At 34.1% G+C, this 13,599-nt stretch overlaps 1 protein-coding gene across 48 annotated transcripts; it reads right to left on the reverse strand.

Moving 5' to 3' along the window:
* LOC111287160 (histidine kinase CRE1-like) lies at window positions 1-13,599 on the reverse strand. Of its 48 annotated transcripts, none has more exons than XM_089759085.1 (18): window positions 7,950-8,209; window positions 7,194-7,534; window positions 6,957-7,101; window positions 6,135-6,762; window positions 5,646-5,938; window positions 5,020-5,198; window positions 4,872-4,922; window positions 3,778-4,771; window positions 3,392-3,466; window positions 3,190-3,254; window positions 2,946-3,091; window positions 2,691-2,852; window positions 2,524-2,575; window positions 2,188-2,417; window positions 1,823-1,878; window positions 985-1,120; window positions 570-711; window positions 1-486 (listed from the first exon to the last, which is right to left on the reverse strand). In XM_089759085.1, exons 12-17 carry the CDS (start codon window positions 2,826-2,828, stop codon window positions 622-624), a joined length of 702 nt encoding a protein of 233 aa, XP_089615211.1. In that variant the 5' UTR covers window positions 2,829-2,852; window positions 2,946-3,091; window positions 3,190-3,254; window positions 3,392-3,466; window positions 3,778-4,771; window positions 4,872-4,922; window positions 5,020-5,198; window positions 5,646-5,938; window positions 6,135-6,762; window positions 6,957-7,101; window positions 7,194-7,534; window positions 7,950-8,209; the 3' UTR covers window positions 1-486; window positions 570-621. The 48 variants fall into 48 exon arrangements, with proteins under 48 accessions (XP_089615211.1, XP_089615210.1, XP_089615215.1 ...); XM_089759084.1 differs by having other exon boundaries at window positions 2,942-3,091; XM_089759089.1 differs by having other exon boundaries at window positions 570-707; window positions 985-1,043; window positions 1,823-1,921; window positions 2,942-3,091; window positions 7,950-8,204.

Here is a 13,599-nt window from a genome sequence, read left to right on the forward strand (position 1 = left end):
TTAGTGAAATCCAATTGTTAAGCTTTCTACGTAATGGTTTGACAGTTGGAATCAGATTTAGACAAAATGAATGAATAAAAGGAAAAAGGGACGTGAAAATGAAAGGAAAACCTCAATTCAATTTCTTAATTTGCTTCTTCTGTACATTTATTAACATTCAATTGGCTGACTCCAAAGTCCAATTGAATCACTCTCATAGCTCTGCCTGCATGGAGATGATGAACCAAGCAATGTCCATAATTGGCGTCTCTCAGGAAAATCAACATTTTGATGTTTCCTTAAAACCGCATCAGTTGTATTCAACTTTCTCGTAAAGTCTTCATCTCTTAGGAAGTTACCTTCAGAGCCAAAGGCTGCAGGATCCAAGGCAGTTCAAGGAATCTGAATTGGGTGTTGTACAAAGCATTGAAATCATTCCCTCGAGGAGTGGGGATTTGAAGCCATGAAAGTGATGAACTCTCACTTGTTGGAATAGTTCAAAATTTTCTACATTAACAAAAGAAGTTAGTAAAATAACCATCCTGGTTTATAGCATTATTCGAGAAATCACTACTAGAGATCAGACTAACCCAAATGGCCAGTGAATTGAAGAATAGCATGCTCATCATAAGTCTCCCAAATCTATAATTTCTCGAATGAATCGCTTGTAAACAGTACTCTCTGAAACTTAAAGATCAATTCCTTTATGAAAAAGCGCACTTCCAGTACTTCCTACATGAACATGGTACATTCAAAATGATATTAGCTTCCAATCCCCTGAAAGTTTGTGTTATAAGTTCACTCGGCACCGTGGTTGAAGTTTTTGAAAACATTGTTACCTGTCGTATGATTTTGAATACATGCATATGTTATATAGTAGGAAAGCATGTTGTCTGTATATAAACCATTGTGATCTTGAATTACTTTTTGCATATTTAGTCAACTTCATGCATAAGCTCAGGTTTAATTCACAATATTCATAGAGCACTCCAGACCGGTCCTTACCTTGAATGTAGTTTGATCAAATAAAAGGATTGCAACCAAGATAACAGGGAGCTCAGTCCCTGCAACCAAGATACAGTTAAATATGAGAGGAAACAACAACAAACTAAGTCTCATATCCCATAATTTTGGGGTCAGACTGTATGAAATATCAAAGGAGAATCATGTTAGGTTCTAATTTTGAATCTTCATGCTTCACTCATTTCATAATTATGCATTTATCGGGAAAAACATTTGGACTTTTTGCAATGATTTAAGAATTATACATTTGTTGCTATATCAGAATTCAAAGTTATTCTTCCCATAGATCAAATCAATGTGCATATTTTGAACATCTATTAAAGACCTAGGGAATAAATTATTGAAAGGATTTACTTGAACTAGATTTCAAGTCCGCGCTTCGCTGCAAGAGTAATTTAGGAGCACGAGAATACTGATAATATGAAAAGAAAAGCCAGTTGCCCAAAGATCTAAGCAGAATATAAATTATGTAATCAGAAACAAAGAACCTCACACATATAATCAATAGTTCACCTCATTAACCAATGCTTCATATATATAGATAATCACCATAAACATTCTATTCAAATGAAAGATCCAAACCAAGAACCACCAAGCAATACTGCAGTAAATAAACGACATCACAAATTGAATCTACAAACTGTAACAGGGTAATCAAGATGCAGAACTAAAGTTTGAATCTCTAAAAATGCAGTCCAAACCAAAGACAATTCAATAGTAAACTAAATTTGAGCTTGTGCTTTAAATAAGACTCTTAATTACACCCCTAATTCTATCTAAATTAATGTCAAAAAGAGTGAAGGTTGGGTAACCAGCTTACTTTAACAGAGTTCCCAACAAGATTAGTAATGATCTGTCTGAATCTCCCTGGATCTCCTACAACTCTTTCAGGAACTTTATCAGAAACAAAGACTGCCAGCTTCATTTCCCAAAGAATTACACCATATTTCAATCATTGTAATGCATCAGGAACACAACCATTTATTGACATCAACAACCCACCGAAACAGAGAAAGAAAAGGGAAAAACAAAGGCACCAAGTTAGTTCAAGCATTATAAACCAGAAGGATTTTTCTATTTTGATCATAGTCGTCCCCATTAGTCTATAACCTATAGGAACTATCTAACATAGAAAAACATACTGAAAATGAAGCAGTAGGTTTTATTAATCTTATCTGGGCTTACCTTACCACCTTTGCTTCTAGACTTTTCAGAAAATAAAGAGAGCACATCATCTAGGATAGATCGAAGGTCAAAGGGGACAGATTCAAGCTCTAACTTTGCTGCTTCAATTTTTGCTCGGTCAAGCACCTCATTTATCAATGTTATCTGCACCTTTCCACAATCTTGAGCGGTCTGAGCATAATCCTTTTGTGTTGAACTTAAATTTATATCTAAAAGCAAAGCAATCATCCCTGCAAACATTCAAAAAGTCAGCAGAACATTAGCGGATTAAATTCTGTTAATGTCCTCGCAGGTATATTTTACAGAGAAAACCTTAAGGGGAGATCTGGAATATACCAAGGATGCCATTCATGGGAGTCCTAATTTCATGAGAAACTGTTACCAGAAACTGATATCAGGAACACATGCAATACTCCCAAGTCATAATTAGTTTTATCTTGGAAATGGGTGGTGAACCATGTGTTGATATAGATATATATATATATATATCTTGAAAATCATACCTGCGATTTGGCAACATCAGCAGCTTCTGCTCGAACTTTCAGTTCTTGCATTTCGTGGAAATCATCTTCAACTTTAACAATGTGCATTACTAATAAGCAGCTCACAAGAATAAGAATGCAGTGGTTGGCGCTGTCCATGATGTAGGTGCCTTCTGATGATATCTGCCCAAAATGCCAAATGGTAAGTGCTTGCAAAAACAACTGCAGTAATTCCATCAACCTTGTGAATAAGCAGTTAGTGATACACTTACTTACATATCATTTGATTCTTCCTAAATGGATCTCAGCTTGCTTTCAGCAACAGAGCCAAGTCACCATCTTGATTTTGGTGACCATACCTACTGCTTCCTAAGCAGCCAAGTCACTTTTGCTTTAAATTCTTTTTCGCATCCTATCTTTGCCTGCATTAAATCTAAGATTTTTATCCAATTCCCATTTAATGTTACTATAACTCAAGGTAAAAAAAGGATTCCATTATCTTTTCACTGCTATTTCATACCAGCCATCTGGAAGACTCTGGAATGATAAAGAGTCCAAAGACTAGAATTCAACAAGAAATAAGTCCTGCAATCACTCCACTTGTGAGTCCCAGCTTGTCTTATCTAGCTTTAGAAACACACTCACACACACAGTACACATGGTTTTGCAGAAGAATGTTGTGAATCCTTGTGCTTTGAATAAATGGATAAGAAACTTTTTACCTGTTAATGCTAAAGCCCTCCAAGTTAGAACTGCCCTATTATGAAGGCAACAGATACCCCACTGCAGATCATAAGCTGTGGAATAATATGAGAAATAATCAGATAAAACTATGTGCATGTTTCATTGTTATCTATCTTCTTTATGCATTTATATTGTACATTCAGACAACTAACGACTGTTCAGAAAATTAAATTCACAACTTCAGGAAATTGTGATGATGATAATGACTGCTGCTACTTGACAGACACATGTTACCCGGTTTATAGTTTCTTTGGTGCGATTTCAGCAATAAATACTGGCACCTTGTCATACATTCAGAATAAGATGGAACAATCAGAATCAGTACATGACTAAAATATCCATGAATTTAGGCAGAAAACATTACCAGGAGAGTTATTCTGTCACAAACAGCACGGTGCATGACTATGCCTGCAGCCACCGAAACATTGAAAGAATCCACCATGCCTTTCATCGGATTACTTTGCTCCATTATTTTGATCCTACAAACTACAATCAGTTATACATTTTCTCTCCCATTTTGTATTTTACTAATCATGTGATCCTAATGAGTTAGGGCGCTCACAACATTGAAACATATGGCTTCAAGCCATGAAATGAATTCAAAATACAAACCAGCAATTATAGAAGAGATGTAATTAAAACCCCTACGATGTTCAATGATTGACTTGCCAACAGATGTCTCCACTACTGCATTTGTCTTCTCAACCAATGGAGCTGGCGTCTCAAAACCCATGTTATACCACCAAATCAACAAATCAGACATTAATTAAAAAGTTAAAACAAAATTGCACTGCAAAAATTGGGTATTACTTTGCAATCAAGTAGGTTGACTTTGAATAGTAGTCATATGAAGCAAAAAGGGGAAAAAAAAAAACCTTAATCGTTCAAATTATTGGAAGAATAAAAAAAACCCCAAATCACTTCTTTCTCAAATTATTTACTAAACCCTAACCCTTCACCAAATTACGTTCACTAAATCATCTTCTCCTCAACCTGAATGAAATGAGAAAGCGAGAGGGAATATAATCTCATTTAGTTGCAGGAGCGAGACACCCTATTTCAAGCCCTGAGCTTCTGCTGAAGATGATTCACACCCTAGTTTGCAGACCTTGATTTTGTATTCGACGCCTGATCAATTTGTTATCCTCTTAGCAAATGTTTCAAGTTTTTATTAAACAGGTGACACGCATGCCTCCTCCTTTTCAGTTTTTATTGCACTGTTTTTTTCATAGAACCAAAGCAACGCGTTGAATTACCTATGTTTCTGCTTTTGCCTATTGTGTCCTCTTTAAACATGTACTATCCCCACATCTGCCCTCAAATTGTTTTTTAAGACAATCAATAGCTGTCCACCAAATCTGTGTTTGGGAACAGTTATATATTGTTATTGATGATATGGAAGTGAATTTATGTAAGTGCATCATCACAAGCAACAAAGGACCTTTCGTCGCTCCTTACACAATCTATGTTGATGCTCCATAGTAAGCGACCACCTTTGGTTTTGGACACCTGCAACAAATTTTTATCATACTTCGAGTCATTTTACACAACGCAGTCTATGTCCTCTCATGCAAGGACTTGAAGTTGGGGGGAAAAGGTCATTTACCTGTCACCGCACATAAGATGCAGCTGAAGCAGCAATTTAATAACTCATAAGTTACAGATAAGTAGAATAAGCCTTTACAAAGAATGTATAACTGTATCCTGGCAATCCATGCTTTCTTTTCCATGGAATAGGTAACAAACAGCAACCTGCAGGCCCTTGTATCTTCTCAAACCATTGGCCTGAAAATTATAAGAATAAAGTTACTCCATTTCGCTAGAAACAATCAAGTTTTTCATTTGCAAAAACTTAATTCATAAGAAGCTTTTATCATTTTCTTAAAAGCTAAAATTAATGAATTAATCAAGTCCACATAACAATTTAAGAATGTTATTCTTTCAAATTTAGACCATCACAAAAAATTTTGATCCATTCATACCTTTACGTTGTCAAAAGTTGCTTTGGACTGCCGTTATTTATTTTTTCTTAGTCAAGGTCTACTCTACATTGACATCAGCTTAATATAACACTAGAGGTTACAACAAAACATTTTTCTTTGTCTATGTGCGAATGTAGAAGTGGAGAAACAAGGAATGAGGTTGTACTCAAATGAAGAAAATGTTAAAGGAAATTATTATGAGCTATAAAAGGTTTGGGAAAAACCTATCATGGGAAATAGAGATTCATACCTGGATTTTTTCATACAAAATAAGCCATGCCAGACAAGAATGGCAAAATGATTTGGCTTCAAAGAATGATAAATAGACCGGATTCTCACTCCATCTCCATCTCCATCATGATCAAGGACTTAGTCTCAAACAATCTCATTTGGTCTTCGTCTTTTTTGGTGCATTGATACAGCATGTATGCTACTAATTTAACAACAAAGGATCTTTGCTCAATGTTGGTCTTTTAAGATTATTTGTTGTTATGCCTGTCTCCTTTCCTTACATACCATATCTTGTTTCTGGTTTCTCCTGCACTACAACATTATAACAAGAAATTATAACAGACTCGTTGATAATGAATATCACTGCTACAAGAACAAATATTATATGACACTGAGCTTTGTCAAGAGAGAAAAAAATGAGGTTACAAAATTTAAAGAATATAATAATTTGCAGCAACTATCTTTTCAATTTAAAAAGATTTCCCAAGTTTCTAAAAGGAATGCTTACCAGCTATTTTGAAACATGAATTTTGATGCTTCTCTTGTTCCTTTGCCCTTTCCTTTTGAATTTGTCCAGTCATATGTTTCCGAACTCATTCAACACCGTATATCCCATACATAAACCAATAACCAATCCACTACCATAACCGATCAATGCAATTTTCCAAACAGATATGCCATCTACCCATGAATCTACATCTTTCTTTGGAAGGGGCACTGGAACACCAACTTCATCACATTTCCTCGACAAATGCAGCCCACATAATCTTGGATTCCCCTTGTAAGAATCATTTGAAAATGTATTGAATTGGTTGCTTTGTGGTAAGCTCCCTTCAAGTTGGTCGTAAGACAGGTTTAGTGCTTCCAGGAAAGTTAGACTCGCAAGTTGAGGAGGAATCTTCCCAGAAAGTTTGTTCTGTGAGAGGTCCAAAGACTCAAGGTCTTTTAGTTTCTCAAGTGCTAATGGAAAGTGGCTAAAGAGCTATTTTAGGATAAGTTAAGCACTTTGAGTGATTTGAGAAATTGTATTTCTTCTGGTATTCTCCCATGGAAACTGTTGTTGGAAAGGTCAATACCATTAAAAATGGTTTAGATTTTCTCATAAAAAATTTCAATCCCTTCAGGTTCGTCCTGCACTGCGACATTGTAAAAGGAAATTTTAACAGACTCATTGATAATGAATATCACTATTACAAGAACAAATACTATATAATAGTAAATATTGTCAAGCGAGAAAAAAAGATGTTAGGAAATTTAAAGAATATCATAATTTGCAACAACAAGCTTTCAATTTAAAAAGATTTCCCAAGTTTCTACAGGAAATGCTTACCTGCTATTCTGAAACATGAATTGTGGCTAAGCATGTTCTTCATATGTCTCCAAATATCTATAATTTCTTGAAAGAATCCGTCATATACAATACTATTTACAGCTTCAGGATAAATTCCTGTATGAAGAAGCACTTCCAGTACTGCCTAAAAGAACACAATACATTCAAAATGATATTAGCTTCCAATCGTAATAAAAGGTTTAGGAAAAACCTATCATGGGAAATAGAGATGCATACCTGGATTTTTATACAAAATTAGCCATGTCAGACAACAAGGGCAAAATGCTTTGTCTTCAAAGAATGACAAATAGACCAGATACCTTGAAATGGATTTTATAATCATATCTCACTCCATCTCCATCTCCATCATGATCAAGGACTTGGTCTCAAACAATCTCATTCTATCTTCTACTTTTTCGGTGTATTGATACAGCATGTATGCTACTAATAAAACAACAAAGGATCTTTGCTCAAACTTGGTCTTTTATAACTGTTTTCTGGCGATTCATGTTTTCTTTCCCATGGAATATGTAACAAACTACAGGCTGTAGGCCCTGGTATCTTCTCAAACCGTTGGCCTGAAAATTATAAGGATGAAGTTACTCGATTTTGCTAGAAGGAATCAAGTTTTTCATTTCATAAGAAGCTTTTATCATTTTCTTAAATGCTAAATTTAATAAATTAATCTAGACCACATAAATATTTAAGAATGTTATTATTTCAAATTTAGGCCATCACAAATAATTTTGATCCATTCATACCCTTTAGGTTGTTAAAAGTTGCTTTGTACTGCCCTCACTCTTCTCAAGATTGGCAACTGTATAACACTAGAGCTTACAACACAACGTTTTTCTTTGTCTGTGTGTGAGTGAGAGTGCAGAAGTAAAGAGAAAAAGGATGAGATTGTATTAACATGAAGAAAATACTAAAGGAAATTATTACGAGCTATAAAAGGTTTGGGACAAACCTATCATGGGAAATAGAGATGCAAACCTGGATTTCTGATCCGAAATAAGCCATGTCAGACAAAAAGGGCAAAATGCTTTGGCTCAAAGAGGACTAGAAATCTTGAGAAGGTTTTACAATCATATCTCACTCCATCTCCATATCTATCAAGATCAAGGTCTTAGTCTCATACAATCTCATTCTGTTTTCATCTTTTTGGTGCATTGAATCAACATGTATGCTACTAATTAAACAACAGAGGACCTTTGCTTGAGCTTGGTCTTTCAAGATTATGTTGTTTCAGGTTCCTCCTGTACTGCGACATTGTAACACGAAATTATAACATACTCATTGACAATAAATATGACTACTACAAGAACAAATATTATATTATAGTGAACTTTGTCTGGAGAGAAAAATGAGGATATAAAATTTTTAAAATATAATAATTTGCAGCAAGCTATCTTTTCAATTTAAAAAGATTCGCCAAGTTTGTAAAGGAAATGCTTACCTGTTATTTTGAAACATTAAATTTGATCCTTCTCCGGTTCCTTTTCCCATTCCTTTCAAATTTGTCAAGCCATTTGTTTCCCAATTCATTCAGCACTGTATAACCAATACATAACCCAATGACCAATCCGCTACCATAACCGATCAATCCAATTTTCCAGACAGGTATACCATCAAACCCTGAATCTACACCTTCCCTAGTAGGGGACACTGGACCAAAATCTACATTGCATTTCGTTGACAAAGGTGGCCCACATAATCTTGAGTTCCCTTTGTAAGAATCATTTGAAAATGTAATGAATTGGTTGCTTTGAGGTATGCTCCCTTCAAGTTGGTTGTAAGACAGATTTAGTGCTTCCAGGAAAGTTGGACTTGTAAGTTGAGGTGGAATCCTCCCGGAAAGTTTGTTCTGTGAGAGATCCAAAGACTCAAGCTCTTTTAGGTTCTCAAGTGCTAATGGAATTTGGCCAGAGAAGCTATTTTGGGATAAGTTTAGCACTATGAGTGATTTGAGAAATTGTATTTCTTCTGGTATTCTCCCACGGAAACTGTTGTTGGAAAGGTCAAGACAAGTAAAAATGGTTAAGATTTTCTTGTAAAAAATTACAATCCCTTTATTAACAATTGTCACAGAGTCTTGATAGTACGGCTCTCCAATATAATCTAGTTTTGCTTTGTTGCCGTCAGTCATCAAAGTCATTGCCCTCAAACATTGCAAAAATTCTATGGATAAGTCACCTGAAAAACTGTTGGAAGCAATGTCCAATATCCGTAGCATTGGAAAACCACCTTTCATTTCGAAATTCTGAATTGTACCATAAAATCTATTTGCCCGTAGAATGAGAACCTTCAAGGCAGGCAACTTCTCCAACCAAACCGGAAATGTATCACGAACCATATTGTTTCCAAGGTCTAAAACCTCAAGTTTTGTGCAATTGGCTAATGATCTTGGCAACTTCCCTTCCAATTTATTCCCACTGATTTTGAGTGATCTTAATTGAGTAGCTTGAAGGAAATCAATGGATAGTTCACCAGAAAATTCATTAGACGCAATGTCAAGTACATCCAACGCCAGAAAGCCATTTTCATGTTTCGAATGTTTAATTTGACCATAAAATCTATTCCCTTGCAGTATCAGAACCTTCAGTGCAGGCAATTTTTCCAACCAAAAAGGGAATGTATCATACATCATGTTGTTTCCCACATCCAAAACTTCGAGTTGGGTGCATTTGGCTAGTGACTTCGGCAACTTCCCTTCCAATCTATTCTCACTAACTTTGAGTGTCCATAGTTGGGTTGCTTCTGCAAAATTTGGTAAGATTCCGCTAAAGTGATTTCCTTGAAGGTCCAACAAATAGAGAGTACTGATATTGCCTAAGCAACTTGGAATTGTGCCACTCAAATTGTTATAAGATGCATTGAACAGATAAAGTTGACTCAACTTGCAAATAGGTCTGAGGAAAGAGCCTTGTGAAGAAGTTAGAGACTGATTGGGCAAAAATTGGTCCAAGGATGAGAGATGATTGTTAGAAAGAGACAAATAACCCAAACTTTTCTTCCACAACCAGGTTGGTACTGCACCACTTATTTTGTTGTTTGAAAGGTCAAGAGATTCTAAGTTCTCTTGACTCTTTAAAAACTCTGGAAATGTACTTATATTACAGGATCTTAAAATCAACGCCCACAGCATTGGAAACGAAGAGTTTGCATCACCAAAGGGAAATTGTTTTGGGAAATCAATGGCATTGAAAGAAAGGTCTAAATCTAGAAGAGTGGTCTTCCACAACCAATTAGGCACAAAACCATGGATTTGGTTGTTAGAAAGATATAGGGTAGTCAACTTGTCTTGTGTTTTGATGAATTCAGGAAATTCTGTAAGGTTGCAAGATCGTAGGCTAAGATAATATAATTGGGGAAAAGTAAAGTTTTTGTTGTTGCTTTCAATTGAAAAGGAGGAGTTTGCATCACCGAAAGGAAGCTCTTTAGAAAAATTAATGGCATTGAAAGAAAGGTCTAAATCTAGCAGAGTGGTCTTCCACAACCAATTAGGCACAAAACCATGGATTTGGTTGTTAGAAAGATATAGGGTAGTCAACTTGTCTTGTGTTTTGATGAATTCAGGAAATTCTGTAAGGTTGCAAGATCGTAGGCTAAGATAATCTAATTGGGGAATAGTAAAGCTTTTGTTGTTGCTTTCAATTGAAAAGGAGGAGTTTGCTAATTGGTTGTTAGAAAGATCTAGATAAGCCAACTTGCCTTGTGTTTTGATGAATTCTGGAAATCCAGTAAGGTTGCACGACACTAGGTATAACTCCTCCAATTGGGGAAATATAAGGCTTTTGTTGTCGCTCCCAATTAACAAGCTCATATTGGATAGATCGAGAGACCGTAAGTTCTTGAGTTGAAAGAACATGTCAAGCTTCATAGAACCAAAGTTGTTATAGCCAATATAAAGTGATTCAAGCCGTGGGAGTTGAAGGATTGAGTTAGGAATGGATCCCCTTAAATGATTATAGCCCAAATTGAGAATTGCAAGATTTGGAACTCCAGATCTATGAAATGGAGGGATTAAACCACTGAAATTATTAAATGATAGATCCAGTTCCACAAGATTTGTAAGATTTGCAACTGATGATGGGATGGATCCAGAGAAATAACAATCACCAAGATCTAATTTTGTCAATAACCTAAGATTACCAATTGATTTTGGTAATCCTCCGCTGAAATTTGTCCGGAATAGTGTCTGCAAATTGTTGTTAATCGAAAATTCTGGCAACTGACCCATGAGATTGTGATTTTCTGAAATATCAATGCTTTGCATTTTGGGCAGTAAGAAAACTTCAGTTGGAAAATGCCCACTCAAATTGCAATACCTTAGACTGAGAGAAACCAACCGAGAGGAAATTTCCAAGAAATTGAGAGGCAAATAAGAGATTAGGTTATCGTCAAGGTTAAGTTTGGAAAGAAAATGGAGTGTGGAGAAAGAAGAACAAAGTGGACCTGTCAAACCACAAGATGACATGCTTAACACATGTAAATTTGGAAGTGTTGACGATATGATTTCACACCATTTTGTACTTTGAGTTGAAATGTTCACACTATCCAAATAGAGCTCTTCGAGAAACATCAAATTCTTGACTAATGAGTTGAAAGTTGGTTTCTCTAGCTTTAGAATAGGATAATAATCATCATCATGTGAATCAACAATTTGATAATTTCTCCAATAGCAATAATCTTGATTAGATAGATCAAGAGACACTAACCTTGTTAAGTGTGAAATTGCTATTGGAATTTGACCGTGAAAACATGAGGCTGAGAGATTCAAATGAGTCAAATTTGGGAGTCCTTCAAACTCATAGGGAAACAGAGTGGTATTAAAATTGTTTCCAGCAAAATTAAGGCGTTGAAGATGATGAAGATCAAAAATAGAATGAAAATTTCCTGAAAGGTTTTTGGAATTAAGATCGAGGCCAATAACATAACCAAGACCATCACACGTGACTCCTTTCCAAGAGCAATAATCTGTTTTGAGATCCCAAAGCTCAAGTTTGGAAGAAAAAGTAAAATTAGGAGAAAAGTAAAGATGTTGCTGCAACTGAACCAGAGCAGATCTTTGGTCATCAAGGCGTTGGCTTTGGATACTTGTTTTAGATAGCACAACAGGTATGAAGGAGCATGAGAAGAGAAAGAAAGTAGGCAAAAAGAGTGAAATTAGGATACGAAGAGGGCTCATGTTTTCTGTCTACAAAAATGAAGGAAAGGTTGTGGAGTTTCATATTTCCATACACCATATTTATAGACTACTACATCACATTGTATTATATATCCTTATCTGATTATTAATTTTATTATAAAGTTATAAATACAAAAAAAAATTATAATTATAATTAAATATTATATTCGTATAAAAAAATTATTGAATTAAATCAAACAAATAAATTAACAGATGAACCAATAGATAATTAAACAAATTCAACATCAAATTAAATTAAACTCACAAAAAATAAATAAGACTTAGTCTTTTGCTTTAAACTTAGTCTTGTCATCATATAAATGTTTGTCTTTTTCCTAATTGTTACTTCACAATACTAATAATCTTATAAGTTGCTTCAGTCTAAGTTAATTAAAAACACAAAAATATAGCAATAAATTTCCCTTTTTAGCAAGCAATAAATAATATACTTAAAATATACTTCTAACTTGATCACAAAAAATTCCTTTACCCTTAAAATTTTTGTCTTACAATTTTTTTCTTTCAAATAACATAAAGTTAATCTCAAAAAATTCTCAAACAAATCTCTTATTAAATTTTTTTAATGTTTAAATCAATATTCTCAATACAAATACCCTTATAATTTGTATGTATATAGTCTTAAAATTGAACAAACCTTTTAACCAAAAAAAAATAAGAAACCAATGAGATTAATAGTTTTCTAAAAAATTCCTAAACATCCTAAAATAATTAAATCCTGAGAATGTATAATAATTCAATCATCTTAAATAATTAACAATTAATTTTCTAATGAAAAATTAGCAATTAATTATTTTCATGTATCTCAACTACAACCACAAAATCATTTTGTGGAAGTTTATATATAAAACTTGAGAAAGCACATTGAAAGAGCGTAGATATTGATGGTAGTAATTAATTTAACTTGTTGACTAAGTTATTATATATAACTAAATTTTCAGATTTTGAAAAAGATAGGATGAAAGAAAAACTTGAGAATTTAGAAAGTATTTTTGTTTTCAAAGTCCTTGAACCAATTGACACGGTAGAACTAAAACCTTGAAGATTTAAAAATTGCTCATTTTTCAAAGTCCTTAAACCTATTGAAACGATAGAAAAAGAATTAGAGAATTTTCTTAGAATTCGAGAAAATTCTTTTATTATACCAAATTCATAATATTTTGTCTTAGTCATGTCATTCGAAGGGAAAAAATTAGCAATATCAAAAGAACCCATTTTGCCTTTTTTTTTTTTTCAATTATGAACTTTGCATAAGATATGCTATGTAGAAACTCTCCAATCTTCCTTTTTTTTTTTTTAATGCTTTTGATTTTATAAGTTTGGAATAAGTCCCAAAAAAAAAAATTAAAAATACAGTTGCTATAAAAGATATAATTAAATTAAATTTAGTTTTATATTTAAATCTAATGAAATTGTAAATACCAATTATCAATAAAA

The sequence above is a fragment of the Durio zibethinus genome, chromosome 4, assembly GCF_047325235.1.
Source record: "Durio zibethinus cultivar Kanyao isolate XHJ-2024 chromosome 4, ASM4732523v1, whole genome shotgun sequence".
NCBI classification, from domain to species: Eukaryota; Viridiplantae; Streptophyta; class Magnoliopsida; order Malvales; family Malvaceae; genus Durio; species Durio zibethinus.

Coding starts and splice junctions, on each gene's coding strand:
- LOC111287160 (XM_089759053.1), bottom strand. CDS start 12,144: ATGAGCCCTCTTCGTATCCTAATTTCACTCTTTTTGCCTACTTTCTTT.